General features: G+C 40.5%; 1 protein-coding gene across 1 annotated transcript; it reads left to right on the top strand.

Annotated features, from left to right (window-relative positions):
* On the top strand, positions 1–24,778 carry FEM1C (fem-1 homolog C). The gene is made up of 3 exons (XM_034655889.1): positions 1–308; positions 1,152–1,882; positions 20,038–24,778. The coding sequence occupies exons 2-3, from the start codon at positions 1,339–1,341 to the stop codon at positions 21,345–21,347; spliced, it is 1,854 nt and encodes a 617-aa protein (XP_034511780.1). The 5' UTR covers positions 1–308; positions 1,152–1,338; the 3' UTR covers positions 21,348–24,778.

Below are 24,778 nucleotides of genomic sequence, written 5' to 3'. Positions count from 1 at the left end.
TCAGTGATGTGAAACCTCGCTCAGGCTTGTCCGGCCCCCGGCCCGCAGCCCATTACACCATCCGCCGCGGCATCCGCTGCAGCTGCTGTAGCCCGCGCAGACTGGGAGGGCGGGAGGCGGCTCGGCTTGGCGGGGCGGGGCGAACGGCGGCCGGATTCATTCCTGTGGGGCGCGGGGCATGGAGGAGCTGTGCGGCTGCAGGCGGAGCAGGCCGGCCCGGGTGGCGGCGCGGACAACGGTTTCAATTTAAGGGGGGCGGCCCGAGCCCGAGCGGCCAGTGGCGGCGGAAAGGACCAGCCCCCGGGCAGGTAGTGGCGGCGGCGGGTACCTGCCGGAGCCCGGGCTGCGGCCTGAGGCGCCCGCTGGGAGGCCCGGGCGGGAAGGGGAAGGAGGGCACCCCCGGCAGCGGAAGGCGGGCGGCGGGCTGGAGGCCCCAGGCTCGGCGGCCCGGCGGGCGGGGGTCGGGGGAGCTCGGGGAGGAGCCGCCCGGGTCTGGGGAAGGTGGAGGTGAAGGTTATGGAGGGGCGACGGTGGTCTGGGCAACGTGCGATCCCTGGCGGGGGGGGAGGGGGTATCAAAATGGGGCGGGCGAAGTTCGCCAGAAGGCGGCCGGATTTCCTGAGAGCCTCGAGTAGTTTTCAAGGAAAGAGAACCTTGAGGGCGAGGGGTTTGGCCTTAGCTGGCCGCGGTTTGTTGGGTCCGACCTTTTTGTTCCTTCTCGAAACCCATTCTGGCCACCGCGAGGCCTTGAGCCTCGCGCCCTTGGCTCGTTCTCCTCTGCAGATGTGAGAGAAACATTTCTGGACCCGCGTCTCTTGCCTCTTTCGGTTGTACTCTCCCTGGGCGTGTGCAAAGCAAAAACTAGAACAAAGCTTGGCCGGTTAGGAGGCGAGAAAACCGGTTGCCTGTACTGTTTCAATTTACCGTATGTAGAAAAGAAACTGCCTGCCCCCAAACCATTTGGGTCGGTGTGCACCTTTTTGTATTCTTTCCCACCGTGTTAGAGTGGCTTGAGTAGTCCCTAAAGTATGCACAGCTCCCCCCCACCAGCCCCCGCCGCCTAGGAGTAGAAATGAAGAAAACCTGCATAGTGTTTTCGCCTTTACCCCTGGAAAATTCAAAACTGCTACTTTTCCTTTTCCTTCTTCTAGTTTGGTGCTCTGGTTGTCAGATGTTGGAAGGCGGTAAGACAACAGACTCTCCGTGGTTTTATATCCGTTTGGGGTGCAGCGATTAACACTGAACTTTGGTTCCTGTAACTCTTGCCTGTGCCGATAGAGGTAAGCTGGAGCTTTGCTTTGAAGGATAAAGAAAGCGCAGCCTCTCGACTGGACATAAATGGATCTAAAGACCGCAGTCTTTAACGCAGCTCGGGATGGCAAACTCCGGCTTCTCACCAAGTTGTTGGCAAGCAAATCCAAAGAGGAGGTTTCCTCCTTGATCTCTGAAAAAACAAACGGAGCCACGCCACTGCTGATGGCCGCCAGGTACGGGCACCTTGACATGGTGGAGTTCCTCCTAGAGCAGTGCAGTGCCTCCATAGAAGTGGGGGGCTCCGTCAATTTTGATGGCGAAACCATCGAGGGGGCGCCCCCCTTGTGGGCTGCTTCTGCCGCGGGACATCTGAAGGTGGTGCAGTCTTTGTTAAATCATGGAGCATCTGTCAACAACACAACTTTAACCAATTCCACGCCTCTTCGAGCTGCCTGTTTCGATGGCCATTTGGAAATAGTGAAGTACCTCGTGGAACACAAGGCTGATCTGGAAGTGTCCAACCGACATGGGCATACGTGCTTGATGATTTCGTGTTACAAAGGACACAAAGAGATTGCGCAGTATTTACTTGAAAAGGGGGCAGATGTGAATAGAAAAAGTGTTAAAGGTGAGTTCAGCTTCTTCATTTCGGCTTTCTGAGTGTTTACCATTATTTTCAGGAAGTCTGATGCCTAACTATAAACAGTGGCTGCTGAGTCAGCCAACATCGACAGACCTGTTTTGATGAGGTGTCCCTTCCCGCACAGCCTTGTTGGTCGTTTCTCCGGTATTTGAGAATACACAGAACAAGTGTGATAAAAAGACCTCCGTCACGATGTTAAGGAGCATTTGCTGTCTCTCATTGGGAGTACCTTCCAATTCCTGGGTTCCCCAGAGTTACAGGGGATGTTAGTGGCCGTTGATCTGAGCCTTTAATCCACTTGAGAATATACTTCAGTGTAATGTATTTTTCTTAGCTTTGATTTTTTTTTTTTTGGAAGAACACCGGTGGAGTAGAAACTACTATATTTAGTGAGTCATTGTCTTATGTGTCTTAGCGAGGCATTTCATTTGTTATTCTGTCGGGGAAGGCCAGGCCACACTGACCTGGAAGGTTTAATATCAGTGGAAAAGGAGAAAATCTGTTGCCTTCTTCTCTGTTTATTGTGTGGCCAATAGAAAATCCTCTCACGTAGAACATGTATTAAATATAGCTAGAGAGAAAAGAGATTTTAAAAACTGCTACAATCCTGAGAGCAAAACAAGGACTAGGTGAGACAGACGGGCGGATTTGTTGGCTAGCAACAGTGTAAACACCTTTGTCCCAAAGAAGAGCTCAGGTTTACTGTTGTGTGTAATTTTCAGGGATTGTAATAAGCCTCAAGCAGCAAATGATAGTTGAGAATTTTTTTTGGCACTTTTAAAAACCGCTGTTTTGATGGCATATTTTGATACTTGGAAACCTTTTTTTCCTTCCTATTTATTTATAGGACAGCAAAGTAATTCACTGCCCCGTTAAAAAAAAAAAAACTGGTAAAACTTAAAAGTAGCCTACCTATATGGTGAAAAACAAAAACAAAATATTCGAACAACACGAATCGATTGGCAGTGTTTACAGTGAAAAATCTTACCACCTCCGATTTCTAGACCTCCAACCCACTGGCAGCCACTAGTTATAAGTGCTGTTCACGGGGTTTTGTGTGTCCTGGAGATCATCTGTGCAAAGACAGGTACATTTGTCTATGTCTCTTCCTCCCCCTTTCCCTTCTGTTAGTTGATACATAGTGTTGTGGTTTTTTTTTTTTTTTTTAAACCTTAAATTATCTTGGATGTCATTCAACTCCAGCACACAGAGCTGCCTCATTCTGTTTAGCGGGGGCACAGTATTTCATTGTATGAATCTACATAATTTATCTAGGCCCTATTGATGGACAGTTAGGTCACGTCCAGTGTAAGCAAAGCTTCTGTAAATATTCTTGAACAAAAGTGTGTCTTTGCACGCTTGGGTGAGAATAGCTGTAGGATAGATACCTCTAAATGGGATTGCTCAAAGTATGTGTTTATCATTGTGATGGTGTCGGATTGCCTTTCAGAGAAGCTAAACCACACCATTAGGGGACAATAATGTAGTTATTGGACAGAGTTTACCGAAATTAGTATGATCCTTTTTTTTTAAAGGCTTGCTATAAAGTGATGCAGGCTTATTGTGATTTTGTGTAAATTTTTTCTTCAGAGAAAATGTAAAAATCTCACAAAATGCCACTTAGAGATAATCATTTCAAAGATATGTTTGAACTTATTATATAGATACATGTATGTAGTTTTATTTTATATGCCCTTCTATAAACTTTTTTAAGCTTAGTCAGTAATATCTTTAATGGCATTAATTATAGCCCTTTAATTTCAGTAGCTGCATACTCTCCTAATGGAGTTTTCTGTTGCTTCTGGCTTTTCAGTGGGAGAAAAAACAAGACAGACATTCTTTCTTAGACATTTTTGCATTTGTTCCTAATTATTTCTTTGAGGTGGGATGTTGGTTTAGAGGACAACGTGACATTTTTGTTTGTTTTAAACATTTATTCCTTTAAAGACTGCCTGTTTTAAGAGAACAGTTACTGTTTACGTGACCACGTTACTATTGGGAATGCTTTGAAGCCATGACTAGCAGAGAAAGTGTTAAAAGGTATGGCTGCTTGTGTAGGTTTGTTGGATTTTTTTTGTGTCTTTGTTTTGGGCTTTTTATTCATTAGCCTAATAACATACAGATTGTCGAACTTACGTATTTAAGTGAAGTTGTTTAAACTCTTAGGTCATTGGAGAGATGAGTAGTGGTACTGTCTCCCTTACGGTTTTCAAAGTTGCTTTATATACTTGGAGATAGGATGTGGGAGAGAACTGTACTGTAAGTAGCTCATATTTTTGTGAGCATTTTCCCCTAATGAACTGAATGGTATCTAACTTGATTACCTTTGCATTTTCAGAAGAATATTCCCTTTATCGCCATCATCGTACAGCCTTGTATGTGAGGATGTGGTCAAATGATCTAATTCTAGAGTCATTCCACCCCACCCCCACCACCTGTGTCAGTACCTAGTACTTGTGCCTTTCAAAAAAAATTACACGTAACAGGAGAACACAGTTTTTTACCAAAAATCGTTTTCAGATAGTCTCAATTTTATATACATATGAATATATGTTGTATATATTTATATATAAGTATTTATATAAATATATGTGTATATATCATTTTGTGTGCAGTGCTCTTACCTGTTATGGTCCCTTTTAATTTCAACAGTGACTCTTAATTAAATTGGGGGCAGATTAAGGTGTATATGCACTCTGATCCCAAAGCTTCCATTCCTTGATAATCACTCTTTCACTGACTCTGGATTTTTTTATGGGTTGATGCATAATAAAAAAGCAGGAACCATTTGAAACTGAGGCAGGAACACTGGCGAAGGATCTATCTGATAGACCATAAAGAAAGAATCTCCCCCCCCCCACATTTTTGCCCTATCCCAGAAGTAGGAAAGAGTGATGAGGTTAGGGATAAAATGGAGTAGTTTCTTAGGAAAAGGTATGTGTCAGCTGTTGGAAATGGTTGTGAAGAAAGAAAACCCCAGTAGATTATGCTTGGTCTGCTTAAATACCAAATGCACAGGACTTCCACATTCCATTACTTTTTAACAGGCAGTTGGCATTTGCATATACTATTGAACATTTTTTTTTCCCATGACTTTTTTTTTTTAAGATTTTTTAAATTTCTTTATTCGACAGAGATAGAGACAGCCAGCGAGAGAGGGAAANCCCATGACTTTTTTTTTTTAAGATTTTTTAAATTTCTTTATTCGACAGAGATAGAGACAGCCAGCGAGAGAGGGAACACAAGCAGGGGGAGTGGGAGAGGAAGAAGCAGGCTCATAGAGGAAGAGCCCGATGTGGGGCTCGATCCCATAATGCTGGGATCACGCCCTGAGCCGAAGGCAGACGCCCAACCGCTGTGCCACCCAGGCGCCCCTTCCCATGACTTTTTAATAGGCTGTTGGCATTTCAAACAGGTTTTAACCAAAGGTGGAGTTCATTCCCTAATTGAGAGAGCACTTACTGAGGTCCCTCCGTGTCCCAGGCTGTTAGACTTCAGGATGTACAGAGCTGAGGAAGACAACACAGCCAGTCCCTGACTCCGCGCGCTTGAGCTCATGGTTTGCTCGGAGAGACAGGTTCATACGCAGATACTACACCACAGAATGCTAAGTGCAGCAGCCGTGCTTTCTCGGGTTTGATTTTCGGAAATACTTTTTCCCCCAACCAACTGGTTACCGGAGGGGACCGTGGGTTCTTTCTTTTCCCCGTGGCATTCACAAAGAGGAGAAACACTTTGAGATATTTGGGAATTCTTCTCCAGTTTAACACAGCAGTTGATTTTTGAAGCAGGAGAGTGGATGGCGGTTTAACCGTAGACCCCACATCAGAAGTGACTAAACAAGCCCATCAGAGCTACCACATTGATTTCAGCACTTCATGGTTACTCTTATCTTTGGCTTCCTTTATTTTCCCTTTCTTTTTCTTTTCTTTCTTTCTTTTTTTTTTTTTTAATGTCCTTGTTGGTTTCAGAATAGGGTCTACAGTAAAGTGACTTTAGCTCTTAAGCTTTTATACCCAGATGCCGCTGGGCAGTGATTTGAGTACTACCGAGCAGTAGAAGAGGCTCTCTGAGTTGGGGCTGGGGAGACTGGCCCTAAGATGGGTTGATCTTTTTAAGTACCCAAAGGTAATTAGGTAAATTGGTAATAAGAGAATCCTGGTGCATTTTCTTTAGGCAAGAGACTGTGTTGGACATTGTGGAGGCTATGGGAAGATAGAGGACCTCGCATTTGCTACCTGCTGAAGGAATAGTGTGGATCCACACTGATGGATTTTAGGAGTGTGGTCTTCATGGAGACATTGAACTGGGCCTTGAAAGGATTGTCAAGGTTCAGATCTGTCGAGTGCATTTGATGCAGTTCGAAAGGCTTAGGAAGTGGCATAAGGAAAGGCACATTGAGAAATATGCTTGGAGGGTCCAGGAAGTGGAAAAGTAGGCGTATTTGGACCACAGGGCACTCAGGGCTAGATTATAAAGGACATTGACTTCTAGGTAAAGGAGTTTGGTTCTTTATACAGAGGTAAGCTAGTGAAAGTTTTCAGCTGAGAAATAACTGGGATTTTTTTTTTTTTGACGGCAGGGCGGGGGGTGGGGGGACCCACCTAACTGCATTCTAATCCTATTACATTGTGAGCTCTTCAAGGCTAGGGACCTGGTGTTTGTATGCATGTGTTAAGAGTGTCTGGCCCATAGTGGGTATTTGGTAAATGAGTTTGTTGAATGAAATAGGTTGGATTTAAGGGAGAAAGGATTGTAAGCTCCTTGATGGCAAGGACTGTTTTGTTGTTCTTTCACTACGGAAATAAATCCTTACGTGAAGATATGAAGTAAGAAATTAAGGCTGAAACTGTGAAAAATGAGCAGCACAGGTAGAACTCTAGGGGTTCAGAAATTTGAGAAATTCATGTAGGCTGCTAAGTATAGCTGGCCTTAAAAGTGTTTGAGAGAGAGCTAGTTCAGGCAATTTTTTTTGCCTTTTCATTATGGAAATTTTCTAATTTCTGCGTAAGTGGAGAGAAAAATGTGACTTGAACCACTGTATACTTACCACCTCATTTCAGCAGTTATCCACATTTGCCAGAGTTTAAAAAATATATTTCTCTCTCCTCTCATTTTGTTTTCTGCAGTGATTTAAAGCAAACCCCAGGCATATTATATTCCTTGTCTCCCATAGTATAGGCTTTTTTGGGTATAGATATATTTCAGTCAAGAAAATGTGAAAAAAATCCTTTTTTTTTTAAACCCGCTGTAAATTCAGGGGTAAGAAAATCTCCTCTGTAAATTATGAACAGTTGGTGTTAAGATCAGGAACAAGGAAAATGACCCTTGTCCTGTTGGTTGGCTCTTTCATTGTACTTGAGAACTGTGCGTGTGGGAAGCAGAAGTGGTTCATTCTGTTTTTCTGGGCTGCTGGTCAACCTCCACACACCTACTTTTCGAGAAGAATTAGAGAGACGGACTTAGAACTTCTTTCCCGTCTGTGGAATATCTGTGTTTGTTTTGATTTAATAATGATGCTTAAATGACTTACTGGTTGAATTCATTAACGTTTTAATGCCGCCTCATCGGGTTGCTCCTGCAGGGTGTTGTGCACGTTTGTCTTTTCCCTCTTGGGTCCCCTGGCACACTTCTCCGTGTCCCCAGGGTGGGACGTGTATAGATTGAGTGCAGTGGGGAAGTATCCACCGTGTTCTTCTAGGCCTGGAGATTGGATTTTGAACTGAAGTTGGAGAAAATACGTAGATCCTGAACTCTCCTGCCCTTTCAGCCGCACGAACTTAAGACAGAGGCTGTCTCACTTACTGACCACTGGGTACGAGTGGTTCCCTCACTGAGGTCTGTTGAGGCATCAAGAACGTATGTGATGGAAGATAGAGGTGGGGAAAGGCCCAGGTAAAGAAGTCAGGCGGGGGCAAATCTGCCAGAAACATCTGTCTTCCCTTTTTCCCCCATGCTTGGGGAAGCACGGCCGGAAAGGGAATTTTAATGAAGTCTCAATTATAATGTTGATGCTTTGACGTTGTGTAATTTTCACCCAATTACACTAATATTGGTTGCTTTAGTCCTGATCCCTTAGCTCAGTTCCTCTTAGTCTTAAAATTCCACTAGATGTCAACACCCATCTCCCAGGCACTTTCTGATTTCCCCTTGAGTCATAAGAATTTATCTTACCTCTGGATGCAGATGTTTTTAGCGATTAACCTTGTTGTGAGCTTCAAGGGCCTCTGTTGTTAAATTTCTGTATGCTCCAAACTCAGTGCCTTATACACAGAATTAATGAAGGGAAGGCACATGGTATCCTTGGCACAGTTTGTATTTGATTCTGTTCTGATTCCTTTTCTTTGGACTCCTGTCCTTGAGTTTCTCAGTGTTAGAATATATACATGGCTAAGGGAAACGTCCTAAGCAGAGGAACGTTCTAGTGCTCCTTAGATTCCCTGAAGTGTTTCTCTCTACCCCTTCTCACTTCTTCCCTTAACACGTACCATTTAGTTATTCCAGGAATAAAATACTTGGGATCAGCGGTGTTCCGCAGTTGAATCGCAGGCCCCTCCCCATCTTTGGAAGTGGGCCTCTTACAAGTCCCAGCTACAAAAGTTGAAGAAGAATGGATGGCAAGCACAGTAGGCTAAAGAGGAGAGGTGAGAATTATTTTTGTGCATTTCCAGCAAATCCGTTATAGTAAGAGACCCTTTCATTGCTGTTCTAAAGGTCAAAACTTACACTTTTACCAGAAATACAAGTACTTTGATTTTAAAACAGCTCTGAGACACAATTCACATACCATTCACCCATTTAAGTGTTCAAATCAGTGTATGTTCACAGAGTTGTGTGGCTATCGCCACAACCACCTTTTCATCACCCCCTCTCCCCAAAACCCACATCCAATAGTACTCCTCCTCTCCCACCCAAGTGCAGTAACCTTAGGCAACCACTAATCTTTCTGTCCCTATGCATTCGCCTGTTGTGGACGTTTCGTATAAATGGAAGCATAATATGCTTCTTTCCCTTCGTGTGATGTTTTCAAGGCTATTTATTTTGTAGCATGTGTTAGTACTTTATTTCTTTTTATTGCTTTAGTCTTTATTGTATAATCCCCTTGTGTAGATAGACCACATTTATGCATTTATCAGTTAATGGGCATTTGGATTGGTTCTACTTTTTGNCATTTATTTTGTAGCATGTGTTAGTACTTTATTTCTTTTTATTGCTTTAGTCTTTATTGTATGATCCCCTTGTGTAGATAGACCACATTTATGCATTTATCAGTTAATGGGCATTTGGATTGGTTCTACTTTTTGGCTCTTAGGAATAAGTTTGATATGAATATTCATGTACAAGTTCTTGTGTGGATGTAAGTTTTCATTTCTCTGGGGCACAGATGGAGGTTGGAATTGCTGGGTCACATGGCAACTCTCTGTGTAACCTTTTAAGGAATAGCTCAGCCGCACCATTTTACATTCCTGTCAACAGTGTAGGAGAGTTCCAATTTTTCCACACCCTCACCAACATTTTGTTGTTACTCTTCTTTTTTGAGATAGCTGTCTTAGTGGGTGTGAAGTGGTGTCTCATTGTGGTTTTGATTTTTATTTCTTCAGGGCTATGATGTTCAGCATCTCTTCATGTGGTTATTGGCCATTAGTTTTTCTTCTTCGGAGAAGTGTCTTCATATTGTTTGCACGTTTTAAAATTGGGTTATTGTTTTATTACTGAGTTGTACGAGTAATTTATATATTCTGAATACAAGTCCTTTATCAGATATATGATTTGCAGATATTTTCTACCATACTATAGATTGTTTTTTCACTTTCTTTTTTTAAGTAAATTTAATTTATTTTTTTAAAGAAAATGAGGGAAGTTAAGAGTAACAGAAAGGAAGTCGGGTATATGAGTAAAAATAAGAGGAACAAGTGAAATGAGTACTGGTCACAAGCTTAATTTTTTTTTGGTAAAAACTGAAGTAATTATAAAATGTCTCTCCCATTTCTTTTCCTTCCTTTTTATTGAAGTATAGTTGACATACAATATTGTATTAGTTTCAGGTATACAACATAGTAATTTGAGTTAAACATATGCAGCGTTCACCATAATGAGTGTAGTTACCATCTGTCACCATACCACGTGATTACAGTCTTATTGGCTATATTCCCTATGCTGTACTTTTCATCCTCATGACTTATTTTATAACTGGAAGTTTTTACCTATTAATCCCCCTCATCTATTTCACCCATCCTCCCTCACACCCTCCCTCTAGAAACCACCAGTTCTCCATATTTATGAGTTTCTGTTTTGGTTGGGTTGTTCATTTCATTTTTTAGATTGCACATATAAGCGAAACCATGTGTTTTTTGCTTCTCTGACTTTTTTCATTTACCATAATACCTTTTGGTCCATCCATTTGTCACAAATGGCAAGATTTCATTCTTTTTTATAGTTGAGTATTAATCCATTGTGTGTGTGTGTGTGTGTGTGTGTGTGTGTGTGTGTGTATACACACATTTTCTTTATCTGTTCATCTGTCGATGGACACTTAGGTTGTACATAATGCTGCCATAAACATGGGGTTACGTGTATCTTTTCAAATTAGTGTTTTTGTTTTCTTTGTGTAAATACTCAGATGTGGAATTACTGGATCGTGTGGTATTTCTATTTTGAACTTTCTGAGGAAACTCCATACTGTTTTCCCCAGAGGTTGCACCAGTTTACATTGTTTTTTTTTTCCACTCTTCTGATGGTATTGGTTACAGCAACTTGGATTTTATTTTACGAGCTAATTTTTGAAATATTCAACTGTAGATCACTTAGATTTGACTTAAACAAGAAAACTGTTAAGAATACACTGCAGGCTTGACTGGTACCCTTTACTACGTAGACAGGAACGTTTCTGTGGGCCAAGCAGTGTAATGTAGTTGTAGGGCGCACCCGCTTCCAGCTCTGGCATCTAATGTTTTCATTTAGCGTAAGGAGGAACGGCGAAGCTTCATTTCCTGTGTGGTGTAGAACAGGGCTGTGACCTAACCCTTCTTTTCAACTTATTTTCATATTACTCGGTACAGCTATTAGATATTTAGCTTCATGGCAGATACCTACATAACAAACAAGAAAATAAGGTTCCTCCTTTATTTCCTTACTGCTCAAAGTAGCAAAGACCAGCACTTGGATCCACCCCAGATCGGTTGAGTCAGAATCTGCATCTCACTGTCATCCTCCGGTGATTGTGTACATTAAAGTTTGAGAAGCACAACTATATTTGACCAAAACACACAAAACTTGAGCTGTGTGAGGGCTTCGCAAAATAGCAGAATCTGTTGAATTGATATTTCTAGAAAAAGCACTTCAAATTATAATAGACATTTTGTATTTGTAAAGTATTTTACAGCCCTTGTGAGAGCATTTTTGTTTCATTAAAAATAGAAATTGGGAGTGGTTTAGAATCTGACTTAATTCTGATCCTGGAGAATCTAAGCAATCTTACCCAAATTGAGATATTTATAAATTCTGTGTTGAAGTTCTTGTGTGATTTAAGTCGTTAGTTGATTGGTAACAATCTCATGCAAACAGTCACTTACTTACTGTTTAGTCAAACCCAAACATCTGGTTGGGAGCGAGGGAAGTCTTAGGTCTCCAACTAGTTATTACTCAAAATACTGGTATGTTTTGGGATTACTTATTTTAGGAATATCTTGACCCCTTTGTCAGGCACCTCCATGAATCCCTGTCTTTTATGTGCCTGCTATCACAAGACTACAGGTCTCTTTAGAATTAACAGCAGCTAAGATTGGTGCTTTTAGATAGGTCTTCTTGAGAAGTGCTACCATGTTTTTTGTTTGTTTGATGTTTTACTAAGTTTTTATTTTAATTCCAGTATAAACATAACTGTACTCTTAGCTTCGGGTGTACAGTACAGTGAGTCAGCACTTTGATGCATCACCCGGGGCTCATCCAGGTGCACTGCTCAATCCCCGTCACCTGTTCCCCCCCCACCTCCCCTCTGGTGACCATGGTTTTGTGCATGAGCACTTGCGTCATTTCCTTCCCTTAGTGTCCTCCCAGAAGCATCTCAGTGAATATGGCTGCTTTTTATTCTTCCAGATTTTCTTAGCACTATCTCAAGGTTAAGTTACGTAGTTGAAAATTAATATATTTAGATGACACTATTTTAACTTTCTGTATAAATACTTTAACTGAATTAACACTTCATGGACCATTAGCTTGATTTTTAAGAAATGTCCATTTAACAAGTATGTCTTTTGAGAAACCATGAGAATTTTCCATAATGAATTCAGTGTCAGGAATTTTATTTTTTCTCCAAATGAAAATGTTCTGAGTCAGACACTGAGAATTGTATAATACAGTGTTTATTTTCTTTCTTTTTCTTCTTCAGTTAAAGGTAAATTCATTAAATTTCAATGCTAAATATCCTTAATTTCATCGAAGGTGCCTGGTAGTATTTATTTTTGAACTTTGTGTTCTATTTTTAATTGTCTTTCTCACTCTGAGGATACAAAATTAAGACATTATGAGGTAGAGATACCAAATCTTCCATCATATTGTGGAAACGTAGAGGCACATAACCAAGGGAAAGTGCTTCAGTGACTATTCAGTAAGTACTTGGTATATGATGTTAGGCACCAAAAGTCTGAATCACTGATGTTACCTAACAAAAATTAAATGTAATTTTATTGGTCTTTGGCACAGACGGATCACAAGAACATAGTAACTTGATTTTCTAAATCAACTTGTTATATTTTTTCCACAAGAACTTGCATTTCATCCTGAAAGCATATCTCATGAATGAAACAGTTAATAGAGCAAATATAGCAGATAACTGATTATCATTTTATAAAATGAATAGAGAAAGTCAGACTAATAATTCCAGAAACTGCAACATAAATAGACTTGCCATAAAATAAAGTTTGTGAACAGACATGGGAAAGTGTCCTATATGCCTAGGTACAGAAGTAATACAAAATAAAATTCAAAATTAATTCTGGTGCCAGAAAGAATACTATAAAAGTGGATCTTTTAAAAGATTATCTAATTCCTTTGGAATGAATTAGAGATGTATCTTAAGCTGTCACACACTTGTGATTCTGTTTTATATTAGGCATAAATTTTTCTGTCGTTTCGTTATTGGAGTATAATTTATACACAATAAAATCCATCCTTTTTAGTATATAGTTGTGTAAGTTTTGGTAAACATACACTGTAGTTTATCCACCAGTACAATAAAGATAGAACAGAAAGTTCTTCATGCCCCTTGGCAGTCAGCCCTCTCCCAGAACAGGCATTCACCTGTTATCTGTCCTCATAGGTTTTTAGGCATTAATTTTAATAGTGAAAATTCTGGAGCAGTGCAGATGTCCCTCAATGAGGGAAGAGTGTACGTGAACTTGGACATGCCTCCTTTCTTGAACGTCTACCATCAAGCCATTAAGAGTGACGATATAGTGTCTGTGGAGTTCATGTAGACTACTAATCACTTAACGGGAGAAAATGACCAAGATGTGGGAGAAAAGCAGGTAACAGTCGTATATGGACTGGTGACAACTTTATCAAAACATCCATATAGAGATTTGGACCTGAGACAAAATTCATAGTTGCTTTAAAATTAAGCTTTTTGTTTGTTTGCTTTTGAAGATTCTCTTTTTAAACTTTTGAGTCAAGGTTCTAGGCTATAATTCAGAAGCACTTTTTTAGGGCTTCGAGGGCGTGAGAGTGTGACGGTCATAGACTTAACTTGTTAGAGTAGTTACGATCTCTCTCCTAAGACTTGACTTTATAAACTTATTTTATTGCCAGAAGCTAAGTTTAAATCACTTCTTGTGATAGTCAAGTATTAAAAATGTAAGACTCTTACTGTAGCAGTGTGCTAACTGCTATTTGGGATATAAAGGAAATACCATATAGGATCTGTGTCCTTTAGGAATAGACCGTCTAGGTAAGAAAACTGATGTGTGTGGCAGTACCATTGTACTGTTACAAGGTATTACATCATATCATGATAGTTCATGTAATAGGAGTACCCACCAGGACGAGTGACACATTTACTCACCAGGCATCCTCAAAATGACAAGTTGGTGTGGTTATAAACAAGGAAATCTCTTTAGGCAGCTGAAGTTGCTGTTGAAACTTGAAGGACAAGACGTTAAAACGGGAAAGAAGAAAGATCATATTACAAAAAAATGAAGAGCAGCGGTGTGGAGGTGGAAGTGAGCCGGCCTGTCCCCGGTGCTGGGAGGGACACTTAGGATGGAGTAATAGGAGGCGTGAGTAGGGTCTCCGCCATATGAATGGCAGGTATTGGCAATGTCTCAGAGAAGGTGTTGGCAAACTAGGGCCCAGGGGTCAAAGCCTGCCCACCTCCTGTTTTTGTACTGCCTGACAGCTAAGATGTTTGATATTTTAATGGTTGGGGAAAAAATTGAGTGAAGAATAATACCTTATGGCACCTGAAAAAGCCCTGAAAGCCCTGTTTCAGTGTCCATAAGTCAAGTTTTGTTAGAAAAAGGCCATCTTCTGTATTGTCAATGGATACTTCTGGCCATGGCAGAGTTGAGTGGTTACAGTGGAGACGTAACAGTTTGCAAGACCTAAAAATACCATCGAGCCCTTTATAGAAAAAGTTTGCCAACTCCTGGTGAGATTCACAGTGCAGCATGCACGTCACACACAATGAGAAATGAGGCTAGACAAGTAGGGTAGGCAAATAATGTCTCAGTCTTTTAAAATCCATTTCTCATCGTGTACGTTGTGTGTTCCCACTAACCAAGATTAAGCTTTACTTTGTATGTTTCCTGAAACTCTGGATTTCTTCCTCGTTGCCCTCCTGCCTTACACAGATGGTGCTTTGAGAATCAGTGTTGTAGAATTTTGAAAGCCATCTTAAAGGTTTTCAGCTGTGTCTTTAGAGGAAGCATGAAAAGTTTTGAGCTGGAAAGTAACGTGATCAGTGGAGTTCCATTATGAGGTTTGGCTTAGATAGAACTTACTCATCAGATTCTAGTCTGACTAGCATTTAAAATAGGACCCCAGGAATGCACAGTACAGTGCAGTGACGATTGGGAGACATGGGCTTATGTTTTACTACCAGTTTCCCTGCTTTCTGTTTGTAGGATAAGTATTTCCTCTGCTTTGCATAGTTACGTATATAAGATTACGAAGGGACAACCACTAATACATACCACTCAGGAAAAGGAAAGAATGCTGTGCTAACGTATGATGTCTTTTTCTTCTCCATTAATGTCTGCTTTTATGATTTGCTTCAGCTTTCTCTGGGTTTAATTTACTGTTTTTCTCCTTCAGTTTCTTGAGATGGAAACTGAGCCATCTTTTCAAAGCCTTTCTTTTCTAGGGTGCATATTGAAGCACAGTTTCAGCCACGTCCCACAGGATTTGTCCCACGGGTATAAATATTTTCTGTTTTTCCATTGGGGTTTCTTCTTTGATCCATAGGTTATTCAGCAGTATGTATTTAAATTTTCAAATCTGTGTAGATTTTTCTAGTGTGGTGGTGGTGGTCCTGTTGTGTGTGTGTGTGTGTGTGTGTGGGATTTCTAACTTGCATTGTGGACTTTGAAGATAATCAGTGATATCTGCCCCTTGCTGTTTCTATGAGTCTCTCTTTGTGGCCAGAATGTGGTCAGTGTGTCTATTCTGTTCTATATACTTGAAAGAAAGTGCTAGTCTACACGTGTTGAGTCCACTGTTCCTTTATACACTTCCCTTGAGTGGGTTTGTTGTGTTCAAATCTTCTCTACTCATAGTGTTTTGTTCTCTACTGGGAAGGGTGTGTCCACGTGTCCAGTGATGGTGGGTTTGTCTGATTCTCCTCATAGTTCTCTCGATTTTTGCTCCAAATAATTCAAACCTATGTTTTTAGGTAAAAATAAATTTGGAAATACTGTATCTTTGTGTTGTTTTGGATTTTATATCCTTGTAAAATGTTTCCCTTTATCTCTAACCATGCTTTTTGCCTTAAAGTTTCCTTGGTCTGATATTTTAATATCAGATACCTTTCTTATTTATGGTTCATTTCTGCATAGGGTATAATTTTTTTCACTTCAGCCTTTTTCTATCCTGTATTGAAGGTTGTGTCTCCTGTAAGCAGCATGTAGTTGAGTTTTACATATTTCTGTTTCCAGTCTGACAGTTTGTGTCTTTTAATGGGAACATTTAGTTTGCTTGCATTTAATGTAATTGCTGATATATTTGGGTTTTACTCTCCTACTTTCTGATTTTTTATTTGTCCTGCCTGGTTTGTGTTCTTTGACTCTCATTTTTTTGGTCTGTGTTTGAATTATTTTTTCTTATTTCATTTTTTTCTCTGTATCAGAGACTATATGGTAATGAGATGCATACCCTCTGTTATTTTAGCGGTTACTGTACTACTTTGATTTACCAATGGAATAACATAGATTTCTGAGTAACGCAAACATCTTTAGAATACTTTAATTCCAATTGCCCTCCGTACTTTTATGCTCTTGCTGTCAAGCATTTGACTTCTGTATGTATTTCAAGCCCTACGAGACACTTGTTATTTTCAAAGTCAGTATTTCTCCCAGATTTACCCCTTTTGTGGATGCTTTGTCCGTATCTCCCTGCTTCCATGTGGCTCGTCCTGCTTTTGCCTGGAGGATACCCTGTAGTACTAGGTCTGCTGGTAATAAATACCTTAGGTTTTCTCTTTTTGTTCTCACCCGAAACAGCCCTTCATTCACATTGATTCTTGTTCTGGGTGTAAAATTCTCCATTGGCAGTTATTTTCCTTTAGTGCTTGCAAGGTACCATTCTCTTGTCCTCCAGCTTCCTGTTCCTGGTGAGAGCTTTGCCATTAGCTGAACTGTTGCTCTTGTGCAGGTTGTTTCCACCTGTTCTCTGGTGTAAAATTTTTCTCTTTGCCTGACTGCTCAGCAGTTTCGCTGGAGTGTGCCTCGGGGGGAATTTTTTGTAGTTCTCTTTCTTGGTATTTGTAAAACTTACTTAAATTTATACATTAATACTTTACCAGCTTCAGAAAATTCTCAGACTTCCTCTTTCACCTATTGCTTTGGGCCCATTTTCTTCCTCTAGAATTCTGGCTTTCAGAATGTTAACCTTCTGACACCGTTCCTCTGTCTCTCACTGTGTCTGCTTTGCCAGCCTGTCCCCTCCATGCTTCTTCCTGTATATTTTCATATGACTGATTTTCCAGTCACTCATTCTCTGTTCAGCTGTGCAGTAATCTGCTTGTAAAGCCACCCACTGAGGTTTTCATTTCTAGAACATCCATTTTGTTCCTTTTTGTAGTTTCCAGTTTTCTGTCTAATTCTCAGAATTGTTTTTTAATCTCTCTTACTTTGCTCAGCATAATTACTGTTTTAAAGTCTGTCTGATGATTGTATGATCTGGATCTTCTGTTGGGCTTTTCCATCAGCTCTTACTTCCTTTGGTTTTGTGTTGCATTTCCTTTGACTGGATACCACACATTAGCTATAAAGAATATGAAAAATAATTTGAACCCTAGTAAATAGGTACTATCTAGATAATATTTTCTGTAAGTAAATTTCTATAAGTAATATTTGCTTTTGGCTTTTGACTACTTTCACTAGCAGTCCTGAATTTCTTTAATTCGGTATTGACATGATCTTAGATTGGATTTTGGTTCCTCCAATAGTTTGTCTGTTTGTAATTTGTCTTTAAGTACTAGGGTGCAGCCCTTCAGAGCTCTAACTCAAACTGGGGGGTTGCGGTTTCAGAGTTCCTGTCTTAGTGGGTTTTGGACTCCAGTTTTCTCCTCTGGCCCTGCCCAGCTGTCAAAAGCTCCACTCAGTTTTTTAGCTGCTGCTTCCAGAATCGGAAGAGGCCACTGGGGGAAGCGTCCCTAAATTCTGGACTTCTCTGATTTTCTTTCTTCTTCTGGATGTTGTCCTCTTTTTAGCTCCTTACATGCTGTCAAACAGATTTTTTAAAAATAAATTTTTCAGCTGAAGTTAGTACGGGGAGGGTGATCATATCACTTCTGCCATTTCTAGATGTGAAACTACTCTATAGGTTTTTTATTAAAAAAAAAAACCTTTTTTTCAGTGTTTGGTGTATTCTAATATAGCAGTTGGGTTAATTAAGAAAAAACTGGCTTCTCTTGCATTCTTACTTTTGATTTTATGTGACTGAATGGAGAAGACTCNACTTTTTTTCAGTGTTTGGTGTATTCTAATATAGCAGTTCGGTTAATTAAGAAAAAACTGGCTTCTCTTGCATTCTTACTTTTGATTTTATGTGACTGAATGGAGAAGACTCCCATTTCTCTTGTATCGTCTCTTTCTTAGAGGAAAGGGATTCTTAATTTAAAAGAGCTTTAAAAAGCACATTTAGTAATAGCTGTGTTTACTCGAAATTATTTTGAACAAATGAACATTAGTATTAGTAGGCAGGAGTTCTGGGCTTGCTCTCTCAGTGCTTGGTTACAGACACATTGCTAGAACATTCCCTCAGACACCATTCCATTATAGACCTTAGAAATCCTGAGTCAGAATCAGTGTATGCGGATAATATGTACTTCCTGTAGGTGTGCTGGAGGACCAAACAGGCTGAACCTGTGAAGAGTCAAGTCCCAATGTGGAGTAACTGGCTCTTTTGAAACTTAGTTGCAGATTTGTTATGTGAAGCGTTGAGGTTTAAACTGCTTTCTAGTACACATGCTGTGTCAGGGGTCCCCCAAGGCCTTCCCCGTCTCTGGAGGTGAGTCAGCATGTAATGGTAATTATGGCTAATGTTTATTACAGTGGTGTGATGAGGACGTGCGGCGGCATCCCAAGGGGAAGGGCACAGGTGGGGCCTAGAGGAGTCCGTGTGCAGGCTTTTTTTATGCTGTCCCCTTGTAAGAGGTGACACAGAGAAGTTTCTGTCCCGGGAAACCCATTAGGAGACTCAGAGCCCCAGGTTTTTATTGGATGCTGTTCACGTAGGCACCCTTCCCTGAGATACCCCAAATTCCAGACTCCCAGAAGGAAAGCAGTTATTTCGCACACAGACTGTATTGTTCATACAGACAGTGAGCCCCCCTCATCACAGAGGAAAGTGTTCTGAACTGTTTACCAGGCAGACGCGTTCTCCCATGTCAGCTGAGGGCTGGCCCCCAGCGGGCAGCTCTTTTCCAAGGATCCCGGTGTCGGCCGGTGACAGTAACTCTCCGCTGCGCTCGCGCCTGCAGTGACTCACTATTGAAATTTTCTATAAACACCGTAGGTAAATATTAAAGGTCCGTGTGGTAATTTCTGTTATGATAAGTGGTAAAACGTTTGGCATTAAACTTGGGCAGCTAAAATACCTGCGTGGTTATAATGTCTTCCCGTGTTGCATGCGAGCTTTTCCCGATGTGCCAGTGTCTCTTGTCCGCTTGAATCCACGTGTGGGAAGATCACGACAGCGTTGGAACATTTAGTGCATCTTCAGAGAACGTTTTAGAAAGTTAAATTACAATGGGAAATAATCCATTACGAAAGGACACTTCAGATGGCTCCTTTTAAATTTCCAGTTGAACCACCCACATATTTTTTTTCACATTTTACTGGATTTGTTTTTCTTCTGGGAGCTTTCTGAGGAAAGTACTTTGTCACCGAGAATTTTGACTAAGACAGCTGAAGTACATTTGGCAATCAGAAGTACGGGAAAAATAATTTCTGACTCCTAGTAGAATCAAACTGGAGAATCTTAGATGTCGTAGATTAGATTTCTTGCTTATAAATGTGGAAGCTGACCCAGAAAGTTAAGTGACTGTCTGCAAAGCTGAATAGCTGGTTAATTGCATTTCATCGCTTTTTAGTCATAGGATATGCACTTGAAAACGCTACTGAAAAAACGCAAGAGGCCATGGATTCATTTTGAATTTCATTAGTGACCTTGATGATCTTTTCATGCCTAATTTGGTCATTTATTCGACAAACTTAACAAGTATTTATTTAAGCCCCGCAATGTGTCACACTAGTTTTAGGGGCCGAGGATCGTTTTTTTTTCTCATTTGTATTCAGATTAAAGTACATCCCATTAAGGTCAGCCTGGAGCGGCCTGCTTTTCGTGAGGTTCCTAAGCTACATTCATGTACTGCATTGTCTCCTGGTCCCTGAAAATATGTTATCTCTTTTTTTCCTCTCCTCAAGGTAATACTGCATTGCATGATTGCGCAGAATCTGGGAGTTTGGACATCATGAAGATGCTGCTTATGTATTGTGCCAAGATGGAAAAGGATGGTTACGGAATGACTCCCCTTCTCTCAGCAAGCGTTACTGGTCACACCAATATTGTGGATTTTCTGACTCACCATGCACAGACCAGCAAGACAGAACGGATCAATGCTCTAGAGCTTCTGGGAGCTACATTTGTAGACAAAAAGAGAGATCTGCTTGGGGCCTTGAAGTACTGGAAAAAGGCAATGAACATGAGGTACAGTGACAGGACTAATATAATTAGCAAACCAGTACCACAGACACTAATAATGGCTTACGATTATGCCAAGGAGGTGAACAGTGCTGAAGAGCTAGAAGGTCTTATCGCTGACCCTGATGAGATGAGAATGCAGGCACTCTTAATTAGAGAACGTATTCTTGGTCCTTCTCATCCTGATACCTCTTATTATATTAGATACAGAGGCGCTGTCTATGCGGATTCTGGAAATTTCAAACGATGCATCAACCTCTGGAAGTATGCTTTGGATATGCAGCAGAACAATTTGGACCCTTTAAGCCCCATGACCGCCAGCAGCTTGTTATCTTTTGCAGAACTCTTCTCCTTCATGCTCCAGGATAGGGCTAAAGGCCTGCTGGGCACCACCGTTACATTTGATGATCTTATGGGCATCCTGTGCAAAAGTGTCCTTGAAATAGAGCGAGCTATCAAACAAACTCAGTGTCCAGCTGACCCTTTACAGTTAAATAAGGCTCTTTCCATTATTTTGCACTTGATTTGCTTGTTAGAAAAAGTTCCGTGTACCCTAGAACAGGACCATTTCAAAAAGCAGACTATCTACAGGTTTCTTAAGCTGCATCCGAGGGGGAAGAACAACTTCAGCCCTCTTCATCTGGCCGTGGACAAGAATACTACCTGTGTAGGGCGGTACCCCGTGTGTAAATTCCCGTCTCTGCAAGTCACAGCCATACTGATCGAGTGTGGCGCCGACGTGAACGTCAGAGACTCCGACGACAACAGCCCCCTGCACATCGCTGCTCTGAACAACCATCCCGACATCATGAATCTCCTTATTAAATCAGGTGCACATTTCGATGCCACAAACTTGCACAAACAGACTGCTAGTGACTTGCTGGACGAGAAGGAAATTGCTAAAAATTTGATCCAGCCCATAAATCATACCACCCTGCAGTGTCTTGCTGCTCGTGTCATAGTGAATCATAGAATATATTATAAAGGGCATATCCCAGAAAAGCTAGAGACCTTTGTTTCCCTTCACAGATGATAATCTGTCTGGTCGCACTGTTGAAAGCACGGATCGCTGACAGTTGCCTCATCAGTGAGCACTGTTGTGAGAACACCAGCATTCACTTAGCTTGATATCCTCGTGCTCTCATTGGCTAAAGCATTAGAAGCATCAGCTGTCCAGGATTGGTTTCCCAGTATTTAATATAAATATACCATATAATATATTGTTTGTGAATTATTGAGGAATGTAATGTCCTATTCGAATTTCTAAAATTGTCTGCCAAAGGCTTCCCTGTTCTGGTTCTGTTTGCTGTTGGGTGTTTGGGACAGAGTTCACCGTTTTTCAGTGGTGTCTTTATACTTGACTGGTTTGTGAATTTTATACAATTGAAGGTCTTTTTTTTTTTTTTTTCTTTCCCCTGCTTCTTCCTTCTCTTGTCCAGGCTTCTTCCCTCTTTCCACTTGATTTTTTTCCTCACCATTTCTACTTACCAGTTTTTACCCCCTGACGGACCCCTGCTAGGCTGTACACCCTTTATGGACCTGTTACCATTTGCAGTTACCATAAGTGCTTTATCTTCTCTATGCACCGGCTTAAACTTGACTGTTGTATGTTAGCACATTTTTCTATGCAGCAGTTGGTCAACTTCGACTCAAAACACTGTTACGTTTGTTACAAAGTTGATTTTTTGAAAGTAGTACTCTTTGTAGCATGACAGAGCTACAGGTTATCTCCCTGAGCTCAGGCTTTTCTGTTTGTTGGGTTTTTTTGTTTTGTTTTTGTTTTTTGTTTTTCCTTCTTCTGAGGTTTCTCTCTCTAATCCACGGAAATTATTGTGTGCTAAATTTGGGAAACAGATCTCTTCAAACTTATTAACCCAGTTGAAATTTAGGTCTGTCATCTTAATATATCATGCAGTAAAAGGAAGAATCTTTATAAAGTGACCCACCTTTCATGCTGCGCCAGCGTTGTCCTGCTTGTGCTGATGATGTGATTAGGTGTAGAGAACTCGCTTCAATTTAACCTCAAAGTTTATCACACCGCTTTAATGAGTCACACTGAGCTCTTTGGCGATCGAACCGCAGATCACTTTTAGTTACAAAAAAAGAGCTACAGCATGTCAGTGGCATGATGCTTGCCGAGCCCGATCTAGGCGTTTAGGATAATTAAGGTATTTTCGTATGCAATTTACTGCCATAGTATCCAAGGTCAGTAGCAGTGTCCATTTTTCTTCCAGCTTAAGTATACCTTTCAAGATAACTTGCATGAATTACTTTGGTCTCAGTTATTCGCCACCCTAGTTAAACATGGAAGGTTGCCGCACTTCCTGTCCCCTTACTGAAAGTTAGCTTTGCTCTGCTTTTCTTGCTCTACGGTTTTTTGTTTTGTTTTGTTTTGTTTTTGGTTTGGTTTGGTTTTTTTCTTCAACACAGCTTCGCTAATGCCACAGAAAGGGCTCTTTTAAGAAAAGATTAAGTGAAAAGTACTAAAAAAGATTCAGGTAATTATCCTTCAGCACTTTATTGTTATTCAGAATAAAATTTATGACGGCACATTTGCCCTGCAAATGTCTTAATGAAATTGTTCTGAATAAAAAGCTCCTTATTCGTTTGAGGAAAAAAACTCGAGTGTACCTGTGAGTTGAATGAGCTGGATCCACTTGGGTTTTTGCTTGCATTTTATCCTGAGTGTTGATGTCATGGTCTTTACGGAGTCATCACTGCAAAGAATCACCTTAGGTTTATTTCATCTTTCTTCAGTAAAAAAAAAAAACAACAAAAAAAACTCGTGATGAATAGTAGTAAATAAAAAAGCATTAGACTTACTTTCTGGTTAAATAATTGAGGTTTAATTCTTTTTTTTTTTAAGATAGCCTTATTTTACTAGGTTATGAATTGAATTTCACCATCAAAGAGGGTGAATGGGATGTAACTGGTCATGGTCGCTCTCTAGCCTTTTGATGAAGAGGCTTTAAACCCTGTATTTACCACGGGCAAATTCGGTGGAACATTTGAGCTGCCACCTATATTAACAATTTGTGATTTAGACATACATTCTAGAAATAGATCATCAACATTTTGAAATCATTTGCCTCTAACCTTGTGGTATGTATGCATGAGCTACTTTTTTTTTTTTTTAAAAAAGGAAACTGTACGTGCAGTAAGTCGACACTAGGAGATCTCAGTAATTTGGGGGTAAAAGATGAACAACTGGATTTTTCAGTGATTTAATATTTCCCACTCCTTTTTTGGGCGGGTTTATAAGAGGGCTCACATGCTCGTTTGGTAAGGCACACCTCACACTACCTGACAGGTGACCCTACACCGCACAGCTCCAGTGGAACTAAGGGTTTCTTCACATAGCCTCTTGCACCACTAGAGATGGATTGCTTAAAACTGTTCTTCAGTCTCGAGCAACTGAAATGCCTTATTTCAGTCCGGACACACTTCTCCTCTGTTTGCCATCCCCCCTGACAAATCACTTGGCTTGATAGCTCAAAATTGTCCACGATTTTATTTTGGAGGGGGTTGGTTAATAAATGTGACCTCAGACACTGTTAAGGCCTTTGTCAGAGAGTAGTCTCAAAATTGGTGTTGACTGAATTAAAAAGATACGTCCGTTTGTTACTTTTTTTAACCACAAGTGAGTACTTTAATAACTTAATGAGCTAATTGTACTCATGTGAGTCGAACTGAACTAAATTATACACTGTAGTGTGGTGGTGTTGGCTGGAGTTTATAAAATTTTGATTACATTTCTGTAAAAATGCCTTGTAAGGCCTGCTGAATTTTAGATGTTCCACTGTTGATCATTCCTGGAAAAGAAATGGTCATTTTACTCAGATTAGATACCAGTCTACTTTATAAAGACAAGTGGATTATAGATTTTAAAGAAGAGTCATTTTCTTATCCATAAACCTGACGGGGCATAAAACCCAAATCAGCAAAAAATAAACTTGGTGCCCATTCTGATTCTGAAGTTAAGTGATTGCTCACTTGTAAAGCGACTTCCTTAATGTATAATATTTTAGAGACCCCCCATCTACTGTGACTTGGGAAAATTCTTTAAATTATATGTGAAAAAGTCACTTTTTAAAATCCTGTCACCCAGCTAAAACCTTAGGTTGACTTTTACAGGTAAAATGATCCTTGTAATTATCAGAGTTGTGGGGGCCAGTTGAGATAATAACCATATTCTTGCACATTGCAGCCGCATTGTTGCTTGGAACTTTAACCATTTTAGAATTAGATCCTAAAGAAACTAATTGGTTGTCATCCTTTTTTCTCTTTTCTTTTTTTGCCCTCATATATCACTAAACTACTAGTTTCTCCCTTTTGTCACTTCCCATTGTGTATTTTTCAGAAGAAGTACTGTGTTCAGATGCCAGCCAATAAATTGTCACATAATGGAAAATGATACGCCACAACATTCATTGTAAGGTTTAATAAAATTAAATTTGCACCAAA

This window comes from Ailuropoda melanoleuca, chromosome 3 (assembly GCF_002007445.2).
Source record: "Ailuropoda melanoleuca isolate Jingjing chromosome 3, ASM200744v2, whole genome shotgun sequence".
NCBI classification, from domain to species: Eukaryota; Metazoa; Chordata; class Mammalia; order Carnivora; family Ursidae; genus Ailuropoda; species Ailuropoda melanoleuca.
This window is presented reverse-complemented; position numbering and strand designations above follow the sequence as displayed.

Excerpts from the sequence above, each read along its gene's own strand:
- FEM1C (XM_034655889.1), top strand. The coding sequence starts at position 1,339 with ATGGATCTAAAGACCGCAGTCTTTAACGCAGCTCGGGATGGCAAACTC. Across the intron at positions 1,883-20,037 it reads GAATAGAAAAAGTGTTAAAG|GTAATACTGCATTGCATGAT; the intron begins GTGAGTTCAGCT and ends CCTCTCCTCAAG.